We start from the raw sequence: 25,802 nt of genomic DNA, 5'->3' as shown, positions 1-25,802 counted from the left end.
TAAAAGTTATTGTTTATGGTCTACAAGAACTTTGAAATCCATGTGTAATATTGGTCAACTAGAATATTGACATTAGTTAACTGGCACTCTTTTTCTTTGAATGATTCCACAGAAATTATCCGAAAATCATTCAAACATGAACTAGCAATGAGGTATTTTAAAGAAACTCTAAGAAAATACAGCTTACTACTTTGCCTACTCTTTATCTGTATATTTCAATATGGTAACCTGACATGTACCTGACATGCACACACAGCTATGACAATATTACTACTTTTAATACACACTGAGATACAGTATGTCCTGTTTTGTATCAAGCTCACTGTTACAACACTTCATGTCAAAAATGCTAGAAGTTATCTTGTATGGTTTACAAGAACTTTGAAATTTATTTTACACCCAGTGTAATATTGGTTAGCTAAAACATTGTCATTAGTTCACTGGCACTATTTTCCTTTGAATGTTTACATGTGAAGTACCAGAAAGTCACAATTTGCACATTTCAAACTCTATGGCATATTTCTCTACAACCTCATTTAGTTGTAAAATGTACAAAAAATAAGAGACAGAAAAATTGAAAGGGTTCTTTTAAAGATAATCATTTTTGTAAACTACACAAAAGACAATCATGTTGCTGGGATGCAGCAATATTTGTTGTGTAGTTATTGTTGAGTTTGCAAGATCTCACAACAATGCTAGCATTTAAATATATTGTCGAATTGTTCTTCGTTTTTTGTAAAAATGTTTTTCCCAAAGAACCAATTGCCAGCTTAATAATAATTTGAAATTTTTAGTTACCTAGAGATAGTTCAAAATAATAATATAATAATTAATATATAGGCTAGCATTATTTTCATAATATTGTTGTCATATTGTCAAAAATATAGTTTAATGTACTGCACTACTACTGTCTGTCATCATTTGTGGAAATCTGTTCAGGTGTTACTGGCTAATAATTGACATTTTCCGTTTAGGTCCCAGTCTGAAATATTATCTTTTATAGCAATATTTTTATTTTACTGAGAATACAAGTACTGGTATTATAATTTTAGAAGCTCTCAATATGCTGTGTTGGTGTCAACATCATGGTAAGTTTATTGATGAACAATGGTAAACATACTTTTAAAAGTTCATCACATATTAAGATAAGATCTAAAAGAATACATGAATCTATCATTTTATCATAATAAATGCACAGCAGCCAACTGTACTCTATTTTCCCTTCTTAAGATCAACTGCAAGTAAGAATTTCAAAGCATATGGCTCTGGACAGACAAATTAAAAACAAATTACGTACCGAAAAATGACCATATTAGATCACAAAACAAACTGACATACAGTTGTATGCCTGGACAAAGGGTAAAATGAGAATCAAGACCAGGAACATTAAGACACTGCCATCTTGTGATAGAGATCTCAAGTGATGCTTTGATACAACCAACAACTTGTGAGTCCATGCATATATTGAGCATTACGATGCAGATTGACACATCAACTCATATTCCAAATGCTTAACCAGTGATATTTTAAGATATTTTCCATTTAGACTTAATAACTGCAATATTATGCCGTTTGTGTTAAATGTAACAAATCTTCTTCATGTGCAATTCTTTGACACACCTTTACAATTATACTATACAGCTTATTTGAAAATACAGTATCTTTCCACAGACAACAGAAATGAAAATTGTATGGTTCTCTCTACTGCACATTCTTTGACTCTAAGAAGGCCATATTTGTCAACAAAAATAATAAAAAAATGACAAACTTTGTGGTAGTTCTGATACCTAGGTTCTCAATAGGGTATGATAATATCTAATAATTAAAGTTGAAGTAACACATGAACTGTTCATGTGTCACTTCAACTTTAATTATTTGGATATAGTAAACCATACCCTGTTTGGGACCCTAGGTAATGTTATCCCAATTTTTTACTGCGTATTTGAATAAAATACATCCTAAAGGTCAGCATGTAAACAAATCGGTAAACATTGAAGTACACACTTATGTCTTTCTGCTTAAGGAGATAGTTACACTTACCTTTGTGAGAGCTTCTATGTTTGCCTTAGCACCGATGAGAATATCTGCAACATCTTTATTGCCTTTGTAGGTAGCCCAAAGCAGTGGAGTAAATCCATCCTGAAAAGTGAAATATGAAAACTATGAAGAACAGGCATGTGTATACAATTATGAAAATAAATTCAAAATCCATCAATACATAAATATAATGAATATCCTTTGAAAAGATTACTGGCATTATTGGTAGATCTGAACGACAAAATTCTCACAATTGAAATTATATAGCATGACTATATAAGAACTAGTCCTATTTTAACTCTTTATAAAATGTAATGTGCAAGTAGGCACAATCCCCTCGTGCAATGTATGATATGCTGTCACATTGTGGTTATTTTTATTCATGAACATTTGTGTCTGTTGAAAAAAGAATTGGAAAAGAAACAAAAATACAAAGCAACTCATTTCCCTTTGGCCAGAAAAAAATAGCCTACAAATATTTTCTTGATGAGTCAAGAGAGATAGCAAAAATACATTATGATGGATCAAGACGACAAACAAGTTTATTTTGTTGAACTGGTATCTTAAAAAATATTTTGCGTCAAGGATACTTTATCTTCCTTACATGGCTGTTACTTTAGTTGGACTGTTATGCACTTTGCTAGTATTCACTGCTGTTTTATCTGAGTGGTGGTTGGGAAACTGACAGTATGTTTACTGTTCTACACGGATTGTTCATAATCTCTCGTAATTTGAATGATGAGAAAATGAAATTCAGCCAGGGTTATTGTAATCTTTTAACAAACATTATTCATTATCAATGTTAGATGGGACTGTGCTTTTTATATAATATTATCAGAAGCAAACAAAAGTAGTTTGAATGGTTTTTATTAAATCATCAAATATGCAAAATAGGCAATGTTACATTCTTGAAAATATTATTTGGCATTTTTGTTGAACTCTAGAAAAACACTCCTCGTAGTTCAGCCAGCTTTCTATTTTAATATTTAAAAATAGTGACAAAATATGTTCTGACTCCCCTTTTAAGTACAACAAAAGGCACTCATTTGTCTGTTTGTATGGGAATGAAAATTGTAAAAATATAGGAGAAAATAAGCAGTGTTTTTTTGAGAATATTTTAGGCATTGATTTACAATTCCGAGAAAATACTTCCAAAAGTATTGCCTTCTCTAAATGTGAGTGTTTTAAAATGATGAGTTTAGCTGTACGTGATACAGTTCACACTGCAATGTCTGTTAAACTCTCAACATTCACTTACAAATCTAAGTGTACCAGGGTATACGTCCAATTCCTCTTACATACATTTGCCATGCTTAAACATATTTGTTTATTGCCAAATGTCCCCTTAGGCAATTGTTCAATTTCTGATGTTAACAAGCGGGAATTTCATTGTTTTATCAGGACAAATCTGCATAATCAGTATTCTTTCTAAATAAAGAGCAATTTTTGAGCAACTCTATCTGATAAAGCCAGTCAAAATGAGTTAGCAAACCCTTTGCTTCCATGTCATCTAAGAGTTCACATATTTGATTCAACATTGGTGCTGGTTATTAAAACCACTAATAAGTGAATATTGTATTCATTAGGTTCATACACACCATTTCATTTACCTAAAATAACTGGAATTTATGCATCTAAACTTGACCTATTCTTAATATCTTTGAACTTCCTATGTTATGCATTGCGTATTCAACAAACTAAGTGTCATAAGATTTAAACTTGTTGCTTAGTAAGCACACACATGAAACATTTAATCCAAATAATTGATCATCAGCATATTCAATGACAAATTTATGCCATTACAAAAGAACAATCATATGTGGTAGAAATCAGATTCCAAAGTCATGTAGAAAGATCATTTTCCTGTAATTTTAAGTGATATTCTACATAATATATATTCTAAGACAGACAAACAAACAAAGCAACAAACAAATTTAACAAAGCAACAAACAATCACAAGACAATAGTTTGGGAATAAAATCATACTGCTCTTTCACTACCTCTCATTTAAACCATTAATATCTACTTGGTAAATTGTCTTAAAATCTCCTTATTTGTGCCTCTGTAAAAACGATTTAAGGGAAACAATTGTATTTATAAAAATACCACTGTTTGTTTATTATTTATTATTTATGTTTACAAAAATGCACATATTGAACTTCACTTGCATCACTTGACTTCATGCAGCCATCAGTATCACACACTGCCTGCTATGGTGCATAGATGTAATTTTTCCCTAATTGGGTAATTTTTCTTTATTCTTTATATTTCTTTAAGCCTAACATAATTTTTTTTTCACCAAACAAAACATCCTAAATGATTCTGGATTCTGACTGTATAACTTTTTTGTAATAATATCATTACTGTGTCACAGACTGCCTGGTATGGCACAGCATAGTCTGCTACCATGTTGCACTGATCTACACCAATAATGAGATGTAATTTTTCCCTAATCTGGTATTTTTGTCTTTATTCTTTTCTTAATATTTCTTTACGCCCTAAATTCATTTTTCCCTCAAAACAAACAGTCCTAAATGAATTTGCATTGAAACCGTTGAACTACTTTTGGAATAATACCATTACCCTGTCAGCTAATTGCCAATCCTTTCTTTTCTTTGGTCAATTGAGAGGAACAGCATTCCCATTTACGTAAGAGGCAAATACTGAATGATCACTTGGTCTACACATTTATATCTTCCACAAGGTTTTTAGATGAATTACAAAGACAGCATTAGACACTTACTGGCTCAACACTAATTCAACTGACTTTGAGTTGGTGTTTATGAAAATTATTTGCGTTATCCCTTCCTACTATACAGACGTTACACTTGTGTGTTTTCATTGTTTTGATGATTATTCCCACAGTCCATGGAAATACTGATTTTACAATCTGACTTTTTACGTCTCAGCGTGCGTTTTGATCCCTGTTGTTGTAGAGGAAACTATACAGTTTGTGTATATGGTCTACGGCATGCAAATACTAGCTCATGCGAAAATTAGCAATTCAGACAATTGAGTCTATGTATGCTAATATGAACCTCATTTGGCAACAAAACTAAAACTTAAGGAATCTGCAAATTTGCCAAGTGGATGTAATTTGTCAGACATCAATTTTTACCAAATTTTACATCAGGACACAAATTTCAATCATGGGAGAAATACTGACTTCATGTTCTTTGTTTACATTGACAGGTACATCGAATATCAACTCAACAATGTTCCAACACACTAAATTTAATGTCATAGATACAGGCTGTAGTGAAATGGAATGACTGACTTATGCATGTGATAATACTTAATGAAATGCATGGTTTGATTAAGGGCACTATTGGACTATATAACTCATGATATAGCTGCAATTTAGAAGCATTTATACTCTCCAATGTGAATATCCATATATAATTCGCTGCATGCTTTGTTAACAGAAATAGTTGCATGAACTTGGAGCCTTCTGAAAACTAGACAATATTTTAATTGAATCGATTGAAAACATGCAACTTTTTTTATGTAATTCACAAGTATTCAACATCATTCAATTCATTTATTAAATTTTAAAACATCATGAAGAAACCTGACATAAATAGAAATAAAATTTCATTCTAAATTGTTGTTTAATAACACGTTCAAGCTGTTAAGTAAAACACACAAGTATTTCCTGTTATGTCTTTGTATAAGTTGACACCTGTTTGCTCCAAAGTATAGATAAAAACAGAGCCCCTTGGATGGCCATCTAATGATTGGTGGAATATTGAATGACCTTTATAAAGAGCAAGTAATGACTTAATTTTCTCTAAGTATAAGCAAACTGTGAAATCAACCAAACAGCCTCAATGTTCCATTCTCACAAATAATTTCTGAATAACTGATACCCTTTATTGAGACACTAACAATTACATGCCAGACTCAGCCGCAGCTCACAATTTGACAACAAAGTTAAACTACATGTTAAGATATCAATACCTTTTCAGCACTCTTGAGAAACTTACATAGAAGTTTATGATCAATAAAATGATCAGCAATTCCAATAGTCTCTAACAGTTTTCAGTTCAGTTAAACTACGAAGTAATCAACTTCCACTTTGTATCAAGATAATTAAAGTCAGTTCATCAAAACTGAATTTCTTGAAATTCATATCCAGCACTTAAGAATAATCCAGGCGACTGGATAATTTTGTGCAACATGCAGTTAATATGCTGACATCACAGTATCGTTGAGCGTTAACGAGATATAAATGTTGAAATTTACTGTTTCTCAAACTCGATTGACGAAAGAATGTATTTGGTTTTCATCATAGCTTTCACTGATTTTAAAGACTGCCACAAAATAATGCTTTCATGTCGGTTCATGAGTCTAAAATCTGTAATGTCAACTTTAAATTTCTTGATGTCCCAAGCACTCTGTTTATTAAGTCAGTATGTAGAGTTTTAAGTGAACAACAGCTTCCATCTCAGGCAGAATTGAATCAAGAAATATATTTAAAATGGTTTAGCTGTAATAACTGGAAATGGCTTAGAAATATTTCGATAGGGCAGGTATGTTGCATATTGCTGTTTGAAGCATCTTTGAACTGTGATCTTGACATACTAAACCAGTTTACATAAATTTTATATGGCCGTGAAGGTGGCATACAAAAGTAAACAAGACATTTCGTGTGTTACAGTACTTTGTTTGGTTTGGAAATAGAAAAGTTGGATGCACTGCAAAAAGCTGGACCAGGAAATTATAGATAAATTTCTCAAAAGTAGGCATTGATTCACTATCAAACGTGAACTTTGAGCAACATGCACATTTGAAGTGCATTGGTTGTCAATGGCTCATGCATACGTCGATGGGAATATGTTGTTTATGTTTTGCCAATTTGCATAATTAATGATTTTAGAAAAAACCCAGATAATTATAAATTGATAACTACTGGACACATTTAGATGCGATTTGCTACAATTGTTGATCACAACAAGATATAAAAGCCGTGAAAGATATTAAGGGGTGACATTAAAGATAATTGCACATTTGCATATTTGCTGAAAATTCCTAATAGGGATATATCTGAAATGTCTTGATCTAAATTGACGAAACTAAGTATGTATATTGAAGATATTATGTTTTAACATTATTGAAAGTTTTTAGCACTTTTAACTCAGCCAATTTCTAATTGGAATATTTAATGAACGTTCTTAATATATCTTAATTTACTCGACCAAATTGATGAAAGTTTCTATGTACTTTGAGGATACTATATTATACAACATTATTGAAGGTCATTAACCATTTTTACTTCAGCCAATTATTATTTACATATTTAATGAACTTTCCTAATTAGGGATACTTATCTGAATTGACTCGACCAAAGTTGACAAATCTGCTATGTAAATTATATATACTATGATACAACATTTAATTATTGAATGTTTGCAATTGAATGTGTCATAAGTAGCAAAGTCAATGCTTATTGAATACTACTGAACACGTAACTATTGAACATGTCTCCCAAGCAATGTGTTTTACTATATTTACTTTTTGTCACTGTTAGCATTAGAAGTAAATGCTAATTCACATTATGTACTCATTTAGTCGACTAGTATCTTGATTTGCACATGTTTTGATTGACAGTGATATAAAATCATTATAAGCACCCCATGGTTGACTTCTTTATGGACACACACACAAGTACTAACTAAAATTGCCCAGAAAACTTATGAGTTTAAAAATGTAGAGTCATTATATATTTAAAAGGTATTCACTCTGCTTCATAAAGCATTGATATTTCTAACTTTTCATTAATAATAAAAATGCCGCAACATTTGTGTTCTCCGTTTATGTTACTTGTATTGTGTCTCTTTATATAGTATGTGCTCTTCTTTTAATCCGGTATTTAAAGCTAATGGGTGTTTCTACAGAAAAAGAACTTAAAATTGATAAAATATATATTAAAGATACAGTATATCATAATGCAAGCTTTGATGTACGGTTTTGATTTGAATATATTTTATCTTTCACCTTTCAATCTCCCTTCTAAATATTGTTTGTTGTCAAAGAATTTTGATATCAAATCATGACTTCCAATTTATTAATATTCTTACACCTTGCTGTTTAAGTAATATTTTTTGTTTTCAGATGCAATTTGTTGGAATATATTTTATATGTAGGATGGTAACTTTTGCCCTCACATATTTTTTTAGCTTGTTAACTATGAGATCTGTCTGAAATATTGTCATCTTTTACATCTAAAATGTCAAATTTCTTAACAACAAACACTGCAAACAAAAGGCTCTCAAGTAGGTATACTAAGTTTTGCTATTTTGTTCTGATTGTACTTGGTGTCGTGTTTAATTCATTGTCTCTCAAATGTGTTTTCTGATCACGATAATTGGTAATTAACTTTTCATGTCTGATCAACACTATGCCTGATATAATCCAATATTTCAACAAATGAATAACAATTTATCAATTCATTTGAAATGTAAAAGCCCTTACAAAAAAGTCCTACAGGATCCCTGTAGGACCCAAGGATCCCTGCAGGAGTCCTATAGGGCTACCTCCATCCTATAGCACTCGTCCTATAGGACAACGCCTGTGCTGTAGGATTTATGTGTCATGTCTTATGGGTTCGTACTAGTCCTATAGGCTCATATTTGTGCCCTATAGGACACCCTACAAGATGATTCTGCCTGACTTTTAGGACTGTAAAACTGAACAAGTAATGTTTGAGTAATGTTTATAATTATAATTATTCCCTTACGAAAATTATAGTCTGTAGAATTTCACACATTCTCATATACCCTTTCTCAAAAGCTATTTCTATTTACACACACATGCCAGGAACATACCATATTCCTTTTGCCGTTTGTACATGTCATGGCTGTACAGAGACAAAGATTCTCTTTGTTAGATCCAAGGTCAAGTGAGCTGACCTGTGCCTTTGCTTTGTTATGTAAATAGTTTCCTGCATTTACAATGGGCTGATTACATAATAGTACAGCCACGCATTATTCATTTGCACTTGAGGCAGTGCACCAGTGAACATGCATGGCTCTTGTTAATGTAAAGTACTAAAGTTCAACTCCAAATTGCATGGAATGTTAGGATCAAAGGTCCATTACCAAGATTCTAACAGTGTTATGGAGAAGGGAGCTCACTAATATGTCACAACTGTAAGAATCGACATTGCAGCATCAACTGAACTGACCTCTTAATTACGTGAGTTAAGATACACATCTATTCAGTTAATAATGCACTTGGCTGAGGTGACAAGTCAAAGGTAGGCCTTGCATTCATATGTGGAGGTTGCTTTATATTTTGTAGTCCCTGTATGTTGCATTGATTTCTGTTTTGATTGATTGTTAATCTTAATTCCTTAATAAACTACATGTTTACAATTACTTGTTTTGTAAGTTGACTGACTTTTCGTGAGTTTTGCAGTTATTCATTGCATTTGGTACCAATAGCAAATGAGAAGAGTTATTCCTTACTTAACAAAATTTCTGCACTCTTTTACAGAAGTTTGTTTGCCTTTAGACTGAAAGATTCCGTCGCGTGCGGGCGCTCCGGCGCACTGCGACCTACGACCCTTTACCACGACTGAAGGCACACTGTTGAAATCCTGTTTTCCAACAAATTTTGTTGGAACCAATCGTATTTAAGAAACGAGTTAATTGACAGTATGTAGGTAACAAGACCGCCCACACCGCTCACTCAGTGCGTGATCGTGATTAGCATATTCAAAACTGTCGCCCGGCTTTTGTCCCGCCTAAGCTTATATCATGTCTTGTTTGTCAACAAACACAACGTGTTTTCTCAAAGTATTGAAAATCAAACGGCCGAAGCTATACCATGGATGTAAAAAAAAAATGGCCGATCCGAACAATCGCCGACTCGCATTGCCGAGGCAGTCAGTAAATGTTCCGATGTATATAATATTATGTTGAAAACTGAGCAAAGAGACGCACTCAAAGAGTTTTTGCGGCGGCAGAGATGTGTTCGCTATTTTACCAACAGGGCCCCACGGTATGGGAAATCTATGATTTACACGCTGGCACCCGAAGTTATGGACACACTTACAAACCGTTCAGGATCGATTGTTCTGGGAATTTTGCCCTGATTTCACTTGTAAAAGATCAAGTGCAGAAGTGCAGCGAAATGGGTGTGAAGGCGGCTTTGATCGGTTCAGATCTCCGAAACGACGTACGTACCAAGGAACAAATTGTGCGTGGTAAATTCAAGGTTGTGTTCAGTTCACCAGAGGCTATCATGACGAGATAGTGGCGGAGATTACTCAGTTGCGATGTCTATCAAGAAAATCTTTTTGGAATTGCCATCGACGAAGCACACTGTGTTTATTTTTTTACAAAGGCAGGCTCCGCTGTGATGTCCAGACGTCAGTTCCACTGTAAAGAGGTGCTTCAGTTTCTCGGCGATATCGGTCGTTTTCGAAAAGATCGACCTTTTCTTCCGAGAGTCTACAGTCTCCCTGCAGACTGCACATTCTGCTGCGGTCAGCGAGAAAGACGCTATGGAGTTTTTTATAGGCGTCAATTGAGCCATACTGACAACTGTATCTACATGTAAGTTTTTTCTCCGACATGCGGCCAGCCTAAGCTTTACACACACGTGTCATTGATTTCAACTGCCGAGTAGAGCGATTATGCAATGTCGGCGCTGCCGATGCAGTTGATTAACATTGTTGTCTTGACTACCGCGTGTTCATTATGCCCGTAAACAGCCCATGTGAGCAATATTCAAATTACACTACCATGATTTACATATTTGAAAAGTCTGTGAAGTCAGTTGTGGGCGGTACTTTTTTTCTTTGAGTTTGCCGCGGCCAAGTACAGTGTGCCTTCAGTCGTGGTAAAGGGTCGTAGGTCGCAGTGCGCCGGAGCGCCCGCATGCGACAGAATCTTTCAGTCTAGTTTGCCTTGTGCGAGTTCAATCTCTTAGAAAGTATGATAACAATATGTAAAGCATATTCTATACCCTATAGGGCTCCCTACAAGACCCCTATAGGGTTCTCTATAAGACCCCCTATAGGGCTGCCTACAAGACCCCCCCTATAGGCTCCCTGTAAGACCACTATAGGTTCCCTATAAGACCCCAATAAGGACCCTATAGACCCCCTATAGGGTTCCCTATAAGACCCCCTATAGGGCTCCCTAAAGGGTTCCCTGTAAGACTGTGTTCCAAAATCCTGTAAGACTACTACTGCCTGATGTCCTATAAGACCCTACATGCCTCTACCCTATAGGACTGGTATAGGATATTTTTGTAAGGGAGGATAAGCTGATAAGAAATTGATTGGTTTGCTGTGATTACATCATAGATGACATCACTGTGCTGCAACACTTTGTTATTGATTTCTCCATAATTCTGATGCTAATCACATTACTAAACTGCAATTAAGTTGCAATGATAGACAATTACAACCTATACTTGACTAATATGACTGGGCTATAAGAATCAACATTTAACTGATATAATTTATCTTACCAGTGATTGTTACATTTCAATTTGACATGATGTAAATAAATATAAATTTTACTATAACCCAAACGGGATTCGAACCCCCACACACTCACGGCAACATCGCCTAGCTGCTAGGCCTCACACAAAACCAGTCGGCCACTGCTTCCAACCCAAAAGAGTTGGTCACAGTAACCGACTTAGATGTTTCAATTCTGTGCGCGACCGAGTAACACGGTGTGCGTGGAGCAGACGACACACAGACACAGTACACACACACAGTACACACATATATAGTAATCGGAAAAGCACGAAGCTTTTTACTGAGCTATCAGACAGACTCGGGGACAAGTAAATATCCACCAGCAGAACTGTCCACTCAGGTTAAAGAAATATAAATTTTACTATAACCCAAACGGGATTCGAACCCCCACACACTCACGGCAACATCACCTAGCTGCTAGGCCTCACACAAAACCAGTCGGCCACTGCTTCCAACCCAAAAGAGTTGGTCACAGTAACCGACTTAGATGTTTCAATTCTGTGCGCGACCGAGTAACACGGTGTGCGTGGAGCAGACGACACACAGACACAGTACACACACACAGTACACACATATATAGTAATCGGAAAAGCACGAAGCTTTTTACTGAGCTATCAGACAGACTCGGGGACAAGTAAATATCCACCAGCAGAACTGTCCACTCAGGTTAAAGAAATAATGATCAGCATAAATTTTAATAATTTGCAATTGATGTGTCATAAGTAACAAAGTCAATGTGTGATGGATATCTTTTCAAACACTTACTGATGTAACAGCTTCAATGTCAGCACCGATACTAAGTAGATATTTCACCACATCACTGCAACCACCCTCAGCAGCATTTATCAGGGGTGTTTTATTGACCTATAATTGAAGAGTAAACAGATAAATGTGTGTTCAATGTATGAGGTATACTTGTATGTCAATACACTATCAACATATAACAGAGTTCAAAAACTTGATCTAGGGGAGGAAATATATTGAACAGTTAAAATTTGTCAAATTAATGGTCTTGGTGCAGTGCTGTGCACTTCTGCGTAGTTCATTAGTCTTATCATTTCCATGAAATCAAGATTTTGATCCAAGTTTTCTCCAGAATAGAAGATGATTTAGGCACACATTTCCTGATCAGATTATTGTCTGCTCTTTCAATCTCATTTTGCCAAGCTGGGACATTTCTGTCAAAACCTCAAATGCAGTATCTCTAACCTGTTGATATCAATTTTCACTCAACTTGCATTCCCAATATTAAACACACTGACTTTGATCATATGTACATTAAATATATTTGTGTTTATCAGCTAGGTCTTCTCCGTGAGAGTTGAAAACTGCTATTGAAATTTGAAAAAGTGTCAATTACATAATCCCATGTTGGTCGCTGCAAATTAAAGTACAAACTATCTATACCAAACTATGACTAATTAGCTTGATGTACCGTAGACAGAAGAAATTCAAACTTTTTGAAAATGGGAGATAAGCAATTTGATAAGCTAGCTCCTCATGTACATATGATAATAAAGGATTTAAAACTCTAAAAAAGAAATATAAACATTTCAGGTATGGCAAAATGAAGTTTAATGTAATTAACAACATCATAAGATCGTATTTTTTCAAATTAAAGGCATTCAAATCTTAAAGTTTGTCATATATGGGGATAAACTTCAAAAGAATTTTATTCATTCTTTAGAAATTAATTACTTTATTGAAAATATACTTACCTGTCCTTTGATTTCTTTGTCCATACCAAGAGTTTCAGTAAAATACTTCACAATATCAAGGTGTCCTTTCCAAGAAGCAAGATGCACTGGCATTTGATCCTCCTGCATGTGAAATGAAATATCGTTATTGATGTCTCATCAATTTGAAAGTAATTGTTAAAGGTAAAGGCCTCAGATAATGCTGACTGATTTGAATCTCTAATACATTAAACATTGTACTTTCAATGTTTAATGATGTAGAGCATTGGAAGAGACAAAAATGCAACAAATGAACATAATGCCATGAACTTATTGAAGATACAAGTTATCTTTTATGGGTTACAAGAACTTTGAAATCCATGTGTAATATTGGTCAACTAGAATATTGACATTAGTTAACTGGCACTCTTTTTCTTTGAATGATTCCACAGAAATTATACGAAAATCATTCAAACATGAACTAGCAATGAGGTATTTTAAAGAAACTCTAAGAAAATACAGCTTATTACTTTGCCTACTCTTTATTTGTATATTTCAATATGGTAACCTGACATGTACACACAACTATGACAATATTATTACTTTTAATACACACTGAGATACAGTATGGCCTGTTTTGTATCAATCTCTACAATACTTTACTTCAAACATGCTAAAAGTTATCTTTTATGGTTTACAAGCACTTTGAAATCTATTTTACACCTAATGTAATATTGGTTAGCTAAAAGATTGTCATTAGTTCACTGGCACTATTTTCCTTTGAATGTTTACATGTGACGTACCAGACATTCACAATTCGCACATTTCAAGTTCAATGGCATGTTTCTGGATTACCAAATTTAGTTGTAAAATGTAGAAAAATTAAGAAATCGAACAATTGATGCTATTCTTTTTAAGAATACTAATTTTGGTAAACAACACAAAGGCACTGATGTTGCTAGACTACAGCGATATGTGTTGTGTAATGTTGTTGCTTTTGATATTGCAAGATCTTACAACAATACTAGCAATTTTTAAATGTTGACAACTACAACTTATTCTTGCAATTTTGTAATAACATTGTTTCCAATGACTCATTTGCCACATTACTTGGCATTATTAATTCCCTACAGATAATATTGAAAATAATGACATAAAGAGTAATAAGATTAGCCTAATTGTGATAATTTTGTTGTTTTTTGTCAAAAGACATATTTTTCCATACTGCTGTATATAATCATCATTCTGGAATAAAACTATCTTCAATGTCAGTGGCTAGAATTTAACTTTTCCTTTTTGTTCCTTGTAATAACCTTGCTTGTAGATTTGAACCTTAAATATGCCATATTGTTAAATACATTGGATTTCTATAGCACTATTTTTTATTTTTGCCTAAACAGAGAGTAAAACTACTAAGATATAAAATTTTAGAAGCACTCATTTTATGCAATACACTGTTTTTGTATAAACATTATGCCAAGTGTTATATCAATTAACAATGGTAAGTATAATTTTACAAGTTCAGAGTTGTCCTTATATCTAAAAGTAGCCAGGTGATTTAAGAAAGTAGGCGGGTGTGTGAGTGAGTGAAGTGAACAAAGGGGAGAGCACGAGGGGGGGTGAACCCCCTCTTGCAAGGCGAAAAATGAAATTTTGAGTGGAAATGTTGTTCTCTGGTGGCATCTGAGGTGACATTTGACATTAGAGGTGGAATCAGGCTGTTTGTGATTGATAGAACTTCGTCATCTAATGTTTGAGAGAAATATAAAAATAACTAAATTGGAACCAAGGACTCACTCGAAAAAATGCTATAAAAATTTTAATCTGAAAGAATATATGATAAGTACAATCTACTTTAAATTAATACTATGACTATAACCCCAGACTCACTAAAAAAATGCTTAAATTATAATCAAAAAGAATATATGATCAGCGTTTCCATTAACGCAAAATTTTGCGTATTTTACGCAAAATTGTTGTGAAATACACAAAAAATCATGACTGCGTAAACTTATACACATTCAGAAATGCTGCCCCTTGACACGGTCGTACTTGGCCCGAACAACATTGCCTGAACGTGGTTCAATGCAGGACAAAACTAGAACACATGCACCTGCTTGCAAGTGACATTTATCATGATATTGCAACATTTTAGACTTTAGCAGATCGCAACTCTTTCTGCAACATTGTATTTCAACATCACAAAGCATCATGTCAATCAGTTCTGTAAAGACAAAAACACTAACAGAATTTGATGCAAAAAATTCGAGAATTGATCAAGTCTACATTGTTGGTAACACATTACTGTTAATGGTCATTACGTTGCGTGTTAGGTGGGGAAGTGTTTACGGGTGACGATTTAGACTCTGTCGGGTTGCATTCTTGAGAGGTCCCGCTGGACTTTGATCAGTATCTGCTTTTTGTTGGCCCTTTGAAAACACTAATTCCATAGTCAGAAAGTATTTTCTTTGAACATGAATCATATAGGCTGCTCAACAACCATGGATGCATTACGGCATTGCCAGCGTTCAGCTACGTATATCTTGAAGCCCCCAGGTTATTGTTTTTTGTTAACAGAGCATGCGCATTACAGGAAAATCCCCCAAGTTCTACAGAAAAGACTGCCCAACTCACTTCAGATACCGATTCCTACCGTACGCATTTTTTATACATTTTATGCAAATAAAAATTCAGTTGCGTAAAATCGTACACAAGTTTTGAAATTGTAACAGAAACGCTGATATGATAAGTACAGTCTACGTTAAATTAATACTTGTAAGTATTCACCATCTGGCCTACCTACATAACTGTTTATATTGTTTTCATTATGATATTAAAAAATGATATCCAATTCAATCAGAAAAGAGTTTACTAACTTAGGGACCGTGACGTCAAAAGATGATGTCGGATAAAAAACTTTATTCTTTAAGTTTTGCCCACTCCTTGAAACTTATTTGATGAATATTTATCAGATGTTCCCATTATTTCTTTACTGTGATAATTCCAATCATACTTAAAACACAATCAGGATGGAAAATTGAAAATAATGAATAATTCAGTTCTAGTTCATTTTTTAAAATCTAGAAAATGCGTTGGTATTGTTCTGAAAACAACATTATCATACTCGTAGTGACATTGGCAGCCAGCACGGCAGCGGAAAACTAGCTTGCCAGTCTCATGAACTTTGAATCGTCGATCAAAATCACATCTTTTAGGTGCTTTTCTCTCACAAATTCAGCCAAATTGAAGTTTTTCATACATAGGCTTTCTTGGGAAAAAATATTCCATCGGCAAGGTGCCAGGACTTGGCCATCACAACATTCTTTTTTACACCATCGTTAAAGATGACCTAAGATGACCTTCATCCTAGTCAAACCAATAACGCTGCTCGTAACAAAGGCAACACCATAGGCATATGAATCAGCCAATCACACTATTTAACAAGTAAAAGATCAGGCTCAAAAAGCTACAAATGGGTATTTAGAAACTGTTTTATGTTTGTGCACTTCCAAGTGAGCAAAAGGGGTTGCGAAACTGCTAATGGTAAGTGTGCCGTCTAACAGCTGGCAGTGTGATCCGAAATTGATGGGCTATAAAAGTAAAAAATCTAATTACATTAAAAGTAGCTGGGAAGAAATGCAAAGCAGGCGGGTTATTTACCCAGCTTCTGAGGTCAACACTGCAAGTTTATTACGGATTCAGATAAGAACTAGAAGAATGGTGAATAATAATAATAAATATACTGCAGATGTAACTTCAAGTAAGATTTTCAAAGCATGCCTCTTTTAAAAACAAATGATGAACCACAGAATGGCCGTTTTAGATCTCAAGACAAACTCATAACAGCTGTACACCTTGGCAAAATGGTAAAATGAGAATCAAGACCAGGAATATTAAGACACTACCATCTTGTGATAGAGATGCTTTGATAAACCACCAACTTGTGAGTCAATTGTATATATTGAAAGCATTACAATCCAGACTGACACCTCTAGTCACATTCCAAATGCTTATTATAACCAACGACTGAATAATAACGCTTCAGATATTTTCCTTACAGGCTAAATCACTGCAATATTATGCTGTTTGTTTCAATATTTCAGATGTTCTTCATGTGCAATTCTCTGACACACCTTTACCAATGATGTTAGAGCTTATCTGAAAATGCCGAAATTGTCCAGTTCTCTCTACAACACATTGTTTGACTCTGAGAAGATGATAATTTATCAAAAGATATAATTGACAGATGACAAATTTTGTGAGATTTCATGTGTGATTCAACTTTAATTATTTGCATATAGTAAATCATGTTCTATTTGAGACCCTGGTAAGGTTATCCCAATTGTTCATAATGGGGAAAACATCCTTAAGGTTGGCATGTATACAAATTGACAGTTTGGCATGTATACATATTGGAAAGAAATGGAAGTGTATACATCACTTTCTGCTTGAAGATATAGTTACACTTACTTTTGTGACAGCTTCTATGTTTGCCTTAGCACCAATGAGAATCTCTGCAACATCTTTATGACCATTTGGGCAGCATAGTGCAGTGGAGTATAGCCATCCTGAAGAGTGAAATATGAAAACCATGAACCACAGGTACGTGCAGAGTTAATTCTATGACATGCTATTGCGCAATTCGTGCAATAAAATCAAGAATGGTCCTCATTTCACCGTCTGATGCACCATTAAGGGCGCAACATTATATGCATGGGTCGATCACACAGAGTTCATGTGGTTGATACATTGGCACCCAGAAGGTCATCACCTCAGTCATAGTGTGATATGTAACACGATTCAGTTACCCATCCACCTTTGTAATTCATTACCCAGTACAGCATATACATGTACAGTGGTGCATAGGAAGCTGGACAGAAAGGACCAATGTTAGGGCAACAGTGTATTGGAGCTGTGCAAATGCATGTGGCATGGCAGATATGTAATTAATATTAACAACGGCACTAGGGAAAGGCTAATCACTCAGATTTTTAACACCAGTATAGTTGAGCCGATCGGAGCTCTTGTGTAACTAATCATCTGCCATGCCGCTGTTGGTCTTTCGTAATGTTTTTTTTAACTAGTTCTACAACAACTATTTATTTACAATAGATGCTTAAGGTGGAGCTGTATGCAGCCAACATAGTTTTTTTTCAAGAGCAATATCAAAGATGACAAGGAAACCCCCTCATATCATATATTTTGAAAAAGCAGAGATTCTAAAGTTTAGTGTGGTAGTAGTAGTATACTCAAAGGAGAAGTAAATGTATATTTGAGGTAAAACATCATTTTGGTATTAATGATGAAAAATAATTTAAGTCAACAACTTGACACTATTTTCTTAAATGTAATATTTCACTTGAAAAGAAGAGTATATGTAGAAAAAAAAAAACAATTTTATTTGGCATTATCTATCCTCATTCTTAGACTGAAAGATTCAGTCGTGTGCGGGCGCTCCGGCGCAATGAGTGTGACCTACGGCCCTTTACTATGACTGAAGGCACACTGTTCTTGGCCACGGCAAACTCAAAAGAAAAAGTACCGCCAACAACTGACATTACAAACTTCTCAAATATTTAAATCATGGTAGTATAATTTGAATATTCATCACATTGGCTATTTACGTACATAATGACCATATATACGGTAGCTGTGGTAGCAATGCCCACTTGTATATTAGTCTTGTGGAACGACAGTCAGGATTGATATTAAATACTATCTACATTAAGGGGCTACTGCACTTTACACAGCATATTTTGCTCAAAAATCACCTTTTTGCAAATATTCGTTTAATTTTAATTAATTTGTTTACCCATGATTGAAACATTGGTTTGGTTTACCTTTTAGCTTGTCCAGCGTCATAATTTGCGTGGTACAGAAGTGTTAATTTGTGAAAATGTACACAAATTTCCTAATTAATCCCCTAATTTCAGGGTTTTCTTCTACCAAATTTCAAAATTTCCTAAGAATTTGACTCCACTTTGGCAGGGTCAATTTTTCTGAAACTTTAACATCATGTTCTTTAAATACTATATAACAAAAACAACTATTTTGTTTGGCAATCAAGTGTTTATATTTTCAATAAGTGTATTAACTTTGCTAATGATGATTTTAAATACTTTTTTGAATGTCAGTCTTTCAACCCTTGCCATTTTAGTATAAGGGTAGATAATGCAAAACAAGCGACCTAGCAGCCGATATAGCTCCGCTGTGTTTATGTAGAGAATAACTATTTTTGACACATGTTGATGAAGAAGGTGGAAATCTTTGATAGCTCAATGCAGTGGCCAGAAAAAAGTGGCTAAAATAGCTGCAAAAATACACAATTGAAGATTTCATCATACTTTGAATATATCACATCGGATCATCCCTAAGAACATGTCAACCAAAGCTATCTGATGAGTTGTTTTTTGAGAATAAAATTTTCTGACCAAAAATGGCAACAATTGCCCCCAAAAAATGCAGATTTCATCATAATTTCAAAAGATCAAATTTAGTTCATCTATAGAAACCTGTATACCAAATTTCAAAGCTGTTAGACCAGTACTTTTTGAGAAATATATGTTTTGACACAAAATGGCTATAATTGCCCAAAAAATTCAAAATTGCAGATTTCATCATAATTTCAATAAATATCATTTAGTTCATCTATAGAAACCTGTATGCCAAATTTCAAAGCTATCAGATGAGTACTTTTTGAGAAACACATTTTTTGACCAAAAATGGCTAAAGTTGCCCCCAAAATACAAAATTACAGATTTCATCAGAAATTCAATATATATTACTTAGCTCATCTGTAGGAACCTGTATACCAAATTTCAAAGCTTTCAGACCAATACTTTTTGAGAAACACATTTTTGACCAAAAATGGCAAAAATTGCCCAAAATTACAAAATTGCAGATTTCATCATAATTTCAATAAATATCATTAAGGTGATCTGTAGGAACCTGTATACAAAATTGCAAAGCTATCAGATGAGTAGTTTTGGAAATACACATTTTTTGACCAAAAATGGCAAAAATTGCCCCAAAAATACAAAATTACAGATTTCATCAGAAATTCAATATATATTACTTAGTTCATCTATAGAAACCTGTATACCGGATTGCAAAACTATCAGATCAGTACGTTTTGAGAAATACATTTTTTGACCAAAAATGGCAAAAATTGCCTTAAAAATGCAAATTTGAATATTTCTGCACAATTTGAACAAATCTGAAATAGATCATCCCTAGGGACATATGTACCAAATATCAAAGCTATCTGACTGGTAGTTTTGAAGAAGAAGATTTTTAAAGATTTTTTTACAAAAAATGACAAAAATTGCCTTAAAAATACAAATATGCAAATTTCACCACGATTTGAACAAATCTGACTGAAGTCACCCTAAGTAAACTGCATATCAAATTTCAAAGCAATCGGACAAGCGGTTTCAGAAAAGAAGATTTTTTTACCAAAAACACCAAAAAATGCCCCAAAATACAAATATGCAAATTTCACCACGATTTGAACAAACTGAAGTGAGGTTACCCCAAGTGAAGTGCATATAAAATTTCAAAGCAATTGGACTTGCAGTTTCAGAGGAGAAGGCAATTGTTGACGGACGACGACGGACGACGACGGACGACGACGACGACGACGACGACGGACGACGACGGACGACGACGGAAAATCAACCTATTTGATAAGCTCCGCGTCGCTGACAGCGGAGCTAATAAAATAGTCGTTTTTTTCTACATATATACTCTTCTTTCAAGTGAAATATTACACTTCAGGAAATTGTATTAAGTTTTTGATATAAATTACTTTTTATCATTAAAACCAAAATTGAGTTTTTTACCCCAAATATACACCCACTCAATCTTTTGAGTAAACTACTGCTGCCGTACTTCACTTTAGAGTCTTCACTTTTTGAAGACATAGTATAAGGGGGTTTCTTCTCATCTTTGATGATAAATATTGCTTTGAAAAAACTGTGTTGGCAACATGCAGCTCCACCTTAATTCTATGCAATACTGGTACAATATTGCAAGAGGACACCTTAAAGGTATATAGTTTTGATACCCACGGCTGGAAATGGGTTGTTCTGTTAGCGCTTTTCTGCCTCCTATTTGACTGTAGACTGTTGAATATTGATGAAGTAGTCCCTTCAAATTCAGTAAACTCAGCTTATTTTGCGAATCCTATGCGACAATGGACAGCTACTCAATATATTATTTATGCTCTGAAAAACTTGTTTCATATATCGGGGAAAATTGGACAGCGCTCATGCATGGGAGCTCAGTCATGATGTGGTTAAAGGATGTGTGGTTTGAATTTTTTGTCAATCATATTTCTGTTAATGCTAGTGAAGTTCACAAATGGCGAACAACCTTGAAAACCTGCGACCAAGTCGAATGCGTGGCAGCGCCCGTCAATTTTTCTGGGTGTCAGCTACAACTACAACTGAGCCTGCTGGAATGACAGCAGTCAGTAAACATGGGTCTGTTCTGCCAATCTGAGCAGCCGATCTCCCATTCACACTTTGCTAATGACCTTGTCGTCTTGTTAAATGCTAAAAGTAGGGCATGTTTAAAAAGTGTTGACCTTGAGTGCACTCAATGCAATTATTTGCTTTATCACATTCGTTCCGCAAAGACTGTGATAGGCGCAATGCCCACTGATGTTCAAATGGGATGGAGCAGCACTGATGAAGGATAATCGAATCATACACCAGAATGGACCTGGGGATCAGATTTTATCACATGCGTGTGGGATATTGTGTTTAACATGGCCCGCAGGCAAGTATAGAGACTAAAATGCGCAACGAGTGATCCCAGGTACTTGATGCGTGAGATTCTGTTTCTCACATGACCACAAAATGTGTTTAATCAAACTTGAAACATTGAGTGATTACTTCAACTCTGTCAGGAACTACCCTAATTCAATCATGGCCGTATGTTATTCCGTGTCATTAAATATAGTGTCAAATTTATCATAGCTCAATACGCTCATGCATAGTTGGAATATTGGCAATTTTACAATCTTATTTTACTTCTTTCAAGTCGTATTTGAAAACTCATTTGGAAAATTCAAGTGTCTTCTGTGAGTCGCTGTCACCCCCAAAGTAAGGCCTATTTATTTGTAGTTCTGGTCCATCAAGCCATTAGATAATTTTGCACGTGGGTGAAAAGCTGTTTATTATGCAATCGGAACCCTTATCATATATGATATATTGGTTTTTTTTTTGTGTGTGTGCATTCATACACAGTGTGGGGTGATTTTCTGAGAGTGTGTAATTGATATTTCTTACACTGTCGACCCTACACTTCCAGTACGCAGTGTCCTGGAATTTCAGAAAATAGGGTATTCCATGGTTGTCTGAAAGCTCAAAATACATTGTTGCCTGTCCTGCCTGATATAACATGCCAAATTATTTGAAGGTTATTAACAATTATCATACTGATATGAGCCCGTATTTCAACATGTTACAATTTGAATTATATTTTCATTGTAACCAAACTACTTACAGCGACGCGTACGCATGACCTTCGCTGGTATGCATGATCTTTGTTGGTACTTCATAATCATATATTTAAAACAGCTGAGTATATAAAACTTGTTACACTAACGTCATTGTGACCATGGTCAAAATTGTGTTGTTTGCAGTCAGTTCACGGCATTGCACTTAGGTACAAGGACAGTTGTACCAAAAACATACAAACGAATTTGTATGTTTTGTTGACACCTGTCATCTCGTTTGCGGCCAGTCCCATACCGTGCAGTGTTTTCATGTCGTCTACGCTGATGAAGATTACAGTCCCCATTTGACAGACTTGCATCATGAGAGAACCGCTATACGACAAGGTTCCTGTTGAAGAGTTTAACTATCTATATGGTGAAATACATTGTTTACTGCCATAAATTAGCAACAAAAATTCCCTATTTTCCCTACTCCGCTCACAAATCCTTTTTAAGATGGTAAGTTCAGCACAATTAACATCTGAAGACATGTATAATTTTTGGAGATAAACTGACTGGTACGGCTATTCATTCAGAGATGTCGCAGAGCTGCTAGCTCTAGTCCTATGCTCTCAGGTCGATCAGGTGTTCATACACGATTGAGTTTGAAATCGAACGCTTGCGCAGCGCAAGCATTTCATCCAATATTTGCTGGCCAAATAACTTTTGTGAAGGGATGGGGTTATGTTTCAAAACGCGAAAAACACGCTCATTTTACACACTCCAGAAATTACAAGATTGCTTTGAAAATACGAATATGCAAATTTCACCATGTTTTGAATAAATCTAACTGAAGTCACCCTAAATAGACTGCATGTCAAATTTAAGCAATAGGAAATGCTGTTTCAGAGAAGATTTTTTTGCCCAAAAAAGCAAAAAATTGCTCCCAACAACAAAATGTTCAAACTTAACCACAATTTGAACAACCTTAAGTAAGGTTACCCTGATTAAACTGCACATCAAATTTCAAAAGCATCAGACTTGCAGTTTCAGTGGGGAAGGCAATATTGTTGATGGATTATGGACGACGGACAAACAATGGAAAATCAGCCTATTTGAAAAGCTCTGCGTCACTGACTATGGAGCTAATAAAAAAATACCAGGATTCAAAACAAACAATATTGAAAGAACTTCTTAAGGTACAACATGTTATTATTATCGTTACTGAATCAAACACTTTCCTCTTCTTTAAATCTCTGCTGATTTTGATCACTCCGTCATCTTCCTGGAGAGCGGAGAGGGCAGCCATTTGTTTGTTCCCTTAAAAAAAATCAAAATTTGCCACAAGTTTGCATTCCTTATTTGTTACTAACTTGATACAATTCTGACATCCAAACAAGCCACCAAACTTGCTAGTCAGTGTGGTATTGTAGTGGTATTGTAGCAAATACAAGCCTTCTTCATTTTCTCCTCATCTTTCTTTCCACGAGTAGCTTCTTTATCTTTGCGACCACTACAGAGGCTTGTGAGGGTACAGTGGTTTCCTCTGGCTAATTTTTTCTGTTAGCCATACTGGCTAATTAGCATCAAAACTGATTAGCCACCATTTAGCAACCAAAATGTTTCAGTATGAGCATTGCCCACAGAGTTTTCCCCAGGGGAAAAAATCATATATTGGCTAATTTGCATAACAATACATGTAATTGTCATGGTAATGGTTTTTAATGCTTTTTAATGCTCTGGGGAGAACACAGTGGTATATTTCAAAGAAAACAACATACAAATGTACACACACATATTTTAAACACAGTCATGTGAACAACTTTTTATTTCTCGTTCGTCAAGATACTGTATCAACACATTGTTGAACACTGTCCCCACACTGACAGATCAAGATACTTTCTTGGACAGATCAAGAGCCAGTGATTCACTTTCACAATTCATGATCTCTCTAAAAGCATTCAGCTTTTCCACAAGTCCTTCTCTGAAAGGTATACTTGATGATTCATATTCATTTAGTTTACAAAGTACACCAGAACAAAACATTCTTCTGTCTTTCATATTTGACCAAACAGTGAAAGCTCTGTTTTGAAACTCAAATTGCTCGATATCAGGGCCTACAATTGCAATCCTCATTAATCTGTCGACAGTTTTTGCTTTGGGGCTGTAGGCCTACAGTAAAATTACTCGCCAGTCTGTGCCCTGCGGTACGTTCATGTTTGGTGAAGTTGTCTTTTTTAAAAACTTCATATGACCGACCAGATGTCAAAATATTGTTTCTGCCCTGCTGATTGGCACACTTTACAGAAAAACATTTGTTTGTCTTTCTCTAAATCTCAAAATCAACCAAGGGAATTCGACAAACCATTCCTCCTGTAATTTACGTTTCTTCTCAACACTGCCCTTGGTCACGTTTTCTAGCGTTTCTTGCCGCTTTCACTTGTACAGACAGTGGAGCTCGCCAGTGACTGAGAGTTTACAGGTAGTGATTCAGGGTCTCTGGCTATCGGGTTGCATTCTGCTGTCCCTATTGAACTTTGATCAGTGTCGGCTGCTTTTCTGTCCGTAAGAGGTCATTATGTAAGCGACCCGTCAATGCACCATGTGTGCTATTCAAATCAATCATGGCGGGTCATTAAAAACGTTTCAGCGACGTTCAGCTTAAACCCCCTAGACTATTGTTTAAAAGTCAACAGAGCGTGCGCAATACCACCCATTTTTAAACCCCTTATGCCAAGAGGGAAAACAGTGGCAATGACTCAACACTTCCGCATTAGGAATTTGGATTCGCCAGGCTGGCGAACTGGTCTTCAAAAAAATTCGATCGCCAAATGGACATTCCATTCGCCATTGCCTAATTGGCGAACGGCAGCGGAACACTGGGGTATCGCCTGACCAAAGGATACATTGTTAGCATCAGAGTTAGAGGGGCCCCATTTGGCACCGGTGCAATCTATGCCATCATGGGATTTGTTGTCATACAACATACAGGCACTAGCCATGTATTTGTTTGCTTTGCTCGCAATAAAGGTTACGTGTTGAATATATCCGCTGATCTGGTCAGAATTTTGATCAACCATAATGCTGAGGATTTTCAAGTTTCCTTCCAAGAATTGAGCCTAGTTGATTTCATCAAATTCTTTTCCAG

General features: G+C 35.1%; 2 protein-coding genes across 2 annotated transcripts in view; both read right to left on the bottom strand.

Moving 5' to 3' along the window:
* LOC139127636 (serine/threonine-protein phosphatase 6 regulatory ankyrin repeat subunit A-like) overlaps nt 1–19,074 on the bottom strand; it is a 106,764-nt gene extending 87,690 nt beyond the window's left edge. The window contains exons 1-5 of the mRNA XM_070693550.1: nt 19,053–19,074; nt 17,683–17,780; nt 13,255–13,356; nt 12,302–12,400; nt 2,041–2,139 (exon numbers count right to left, since the gene is read on the bottom strand). Of these exons, the coding sequence (XP_070549651.1) occupies nt 2,041–2,139; nt 12,302–12,400; nt 13,255–13,356; nt 17,683–17,780; nt 19,053–19,074 (420 nt within the window). The remainder of the gene's footprint in view (nt 1–2,040; nt 2,140–12,301; nt 12,401–13,254; nt 13,357–17,682; nt 17,781–19,052) is intronic.
* The window catches only part of LOC139127693 (26S proteasome non-ATPase regulatory subunit 10-like), a 29,674-nt gene continuing 21,554 nt past the window's right edge, over nt 17,683–25,802 (bottom strand). Inside the window, exon 6 of the mRNA XM_070693592.1 lies at nt 17,683–17,780. Coding sequence (XP_070549693.1) covers nt 17,697–17,780 — 84 coding nt within the window. The 3' untranslated portion in view covers nt 17,683–17,696. The remainder of the gene's footprint in view (nt 17,781–25,802) is intronic.

The sequence above is a fragment of the Ptychodera flava genome, unplaced genomic scaffold (genome assembly GCF_041260155.1).
Source record: "Ptychodera flava strain L36383 unplaced genomic scaffold, AS_Pfla_20210202 Scaffold_34__1_contigs__length_2629520_pilon, whole genome shotgun sequence".
NCBI classification, from domain to species: domain Eukaryota; kingdom Metazoa; phylum Hemichordata; class Enteropneusta; family Ptychoderidae; genus Ptychodera; species Ptychodera flava.
The sequence above is the reverse complement of the archived record's forward strand: the minus strand, read 5'-3'. Positions and strand labels throughout refer to the sequence as shown.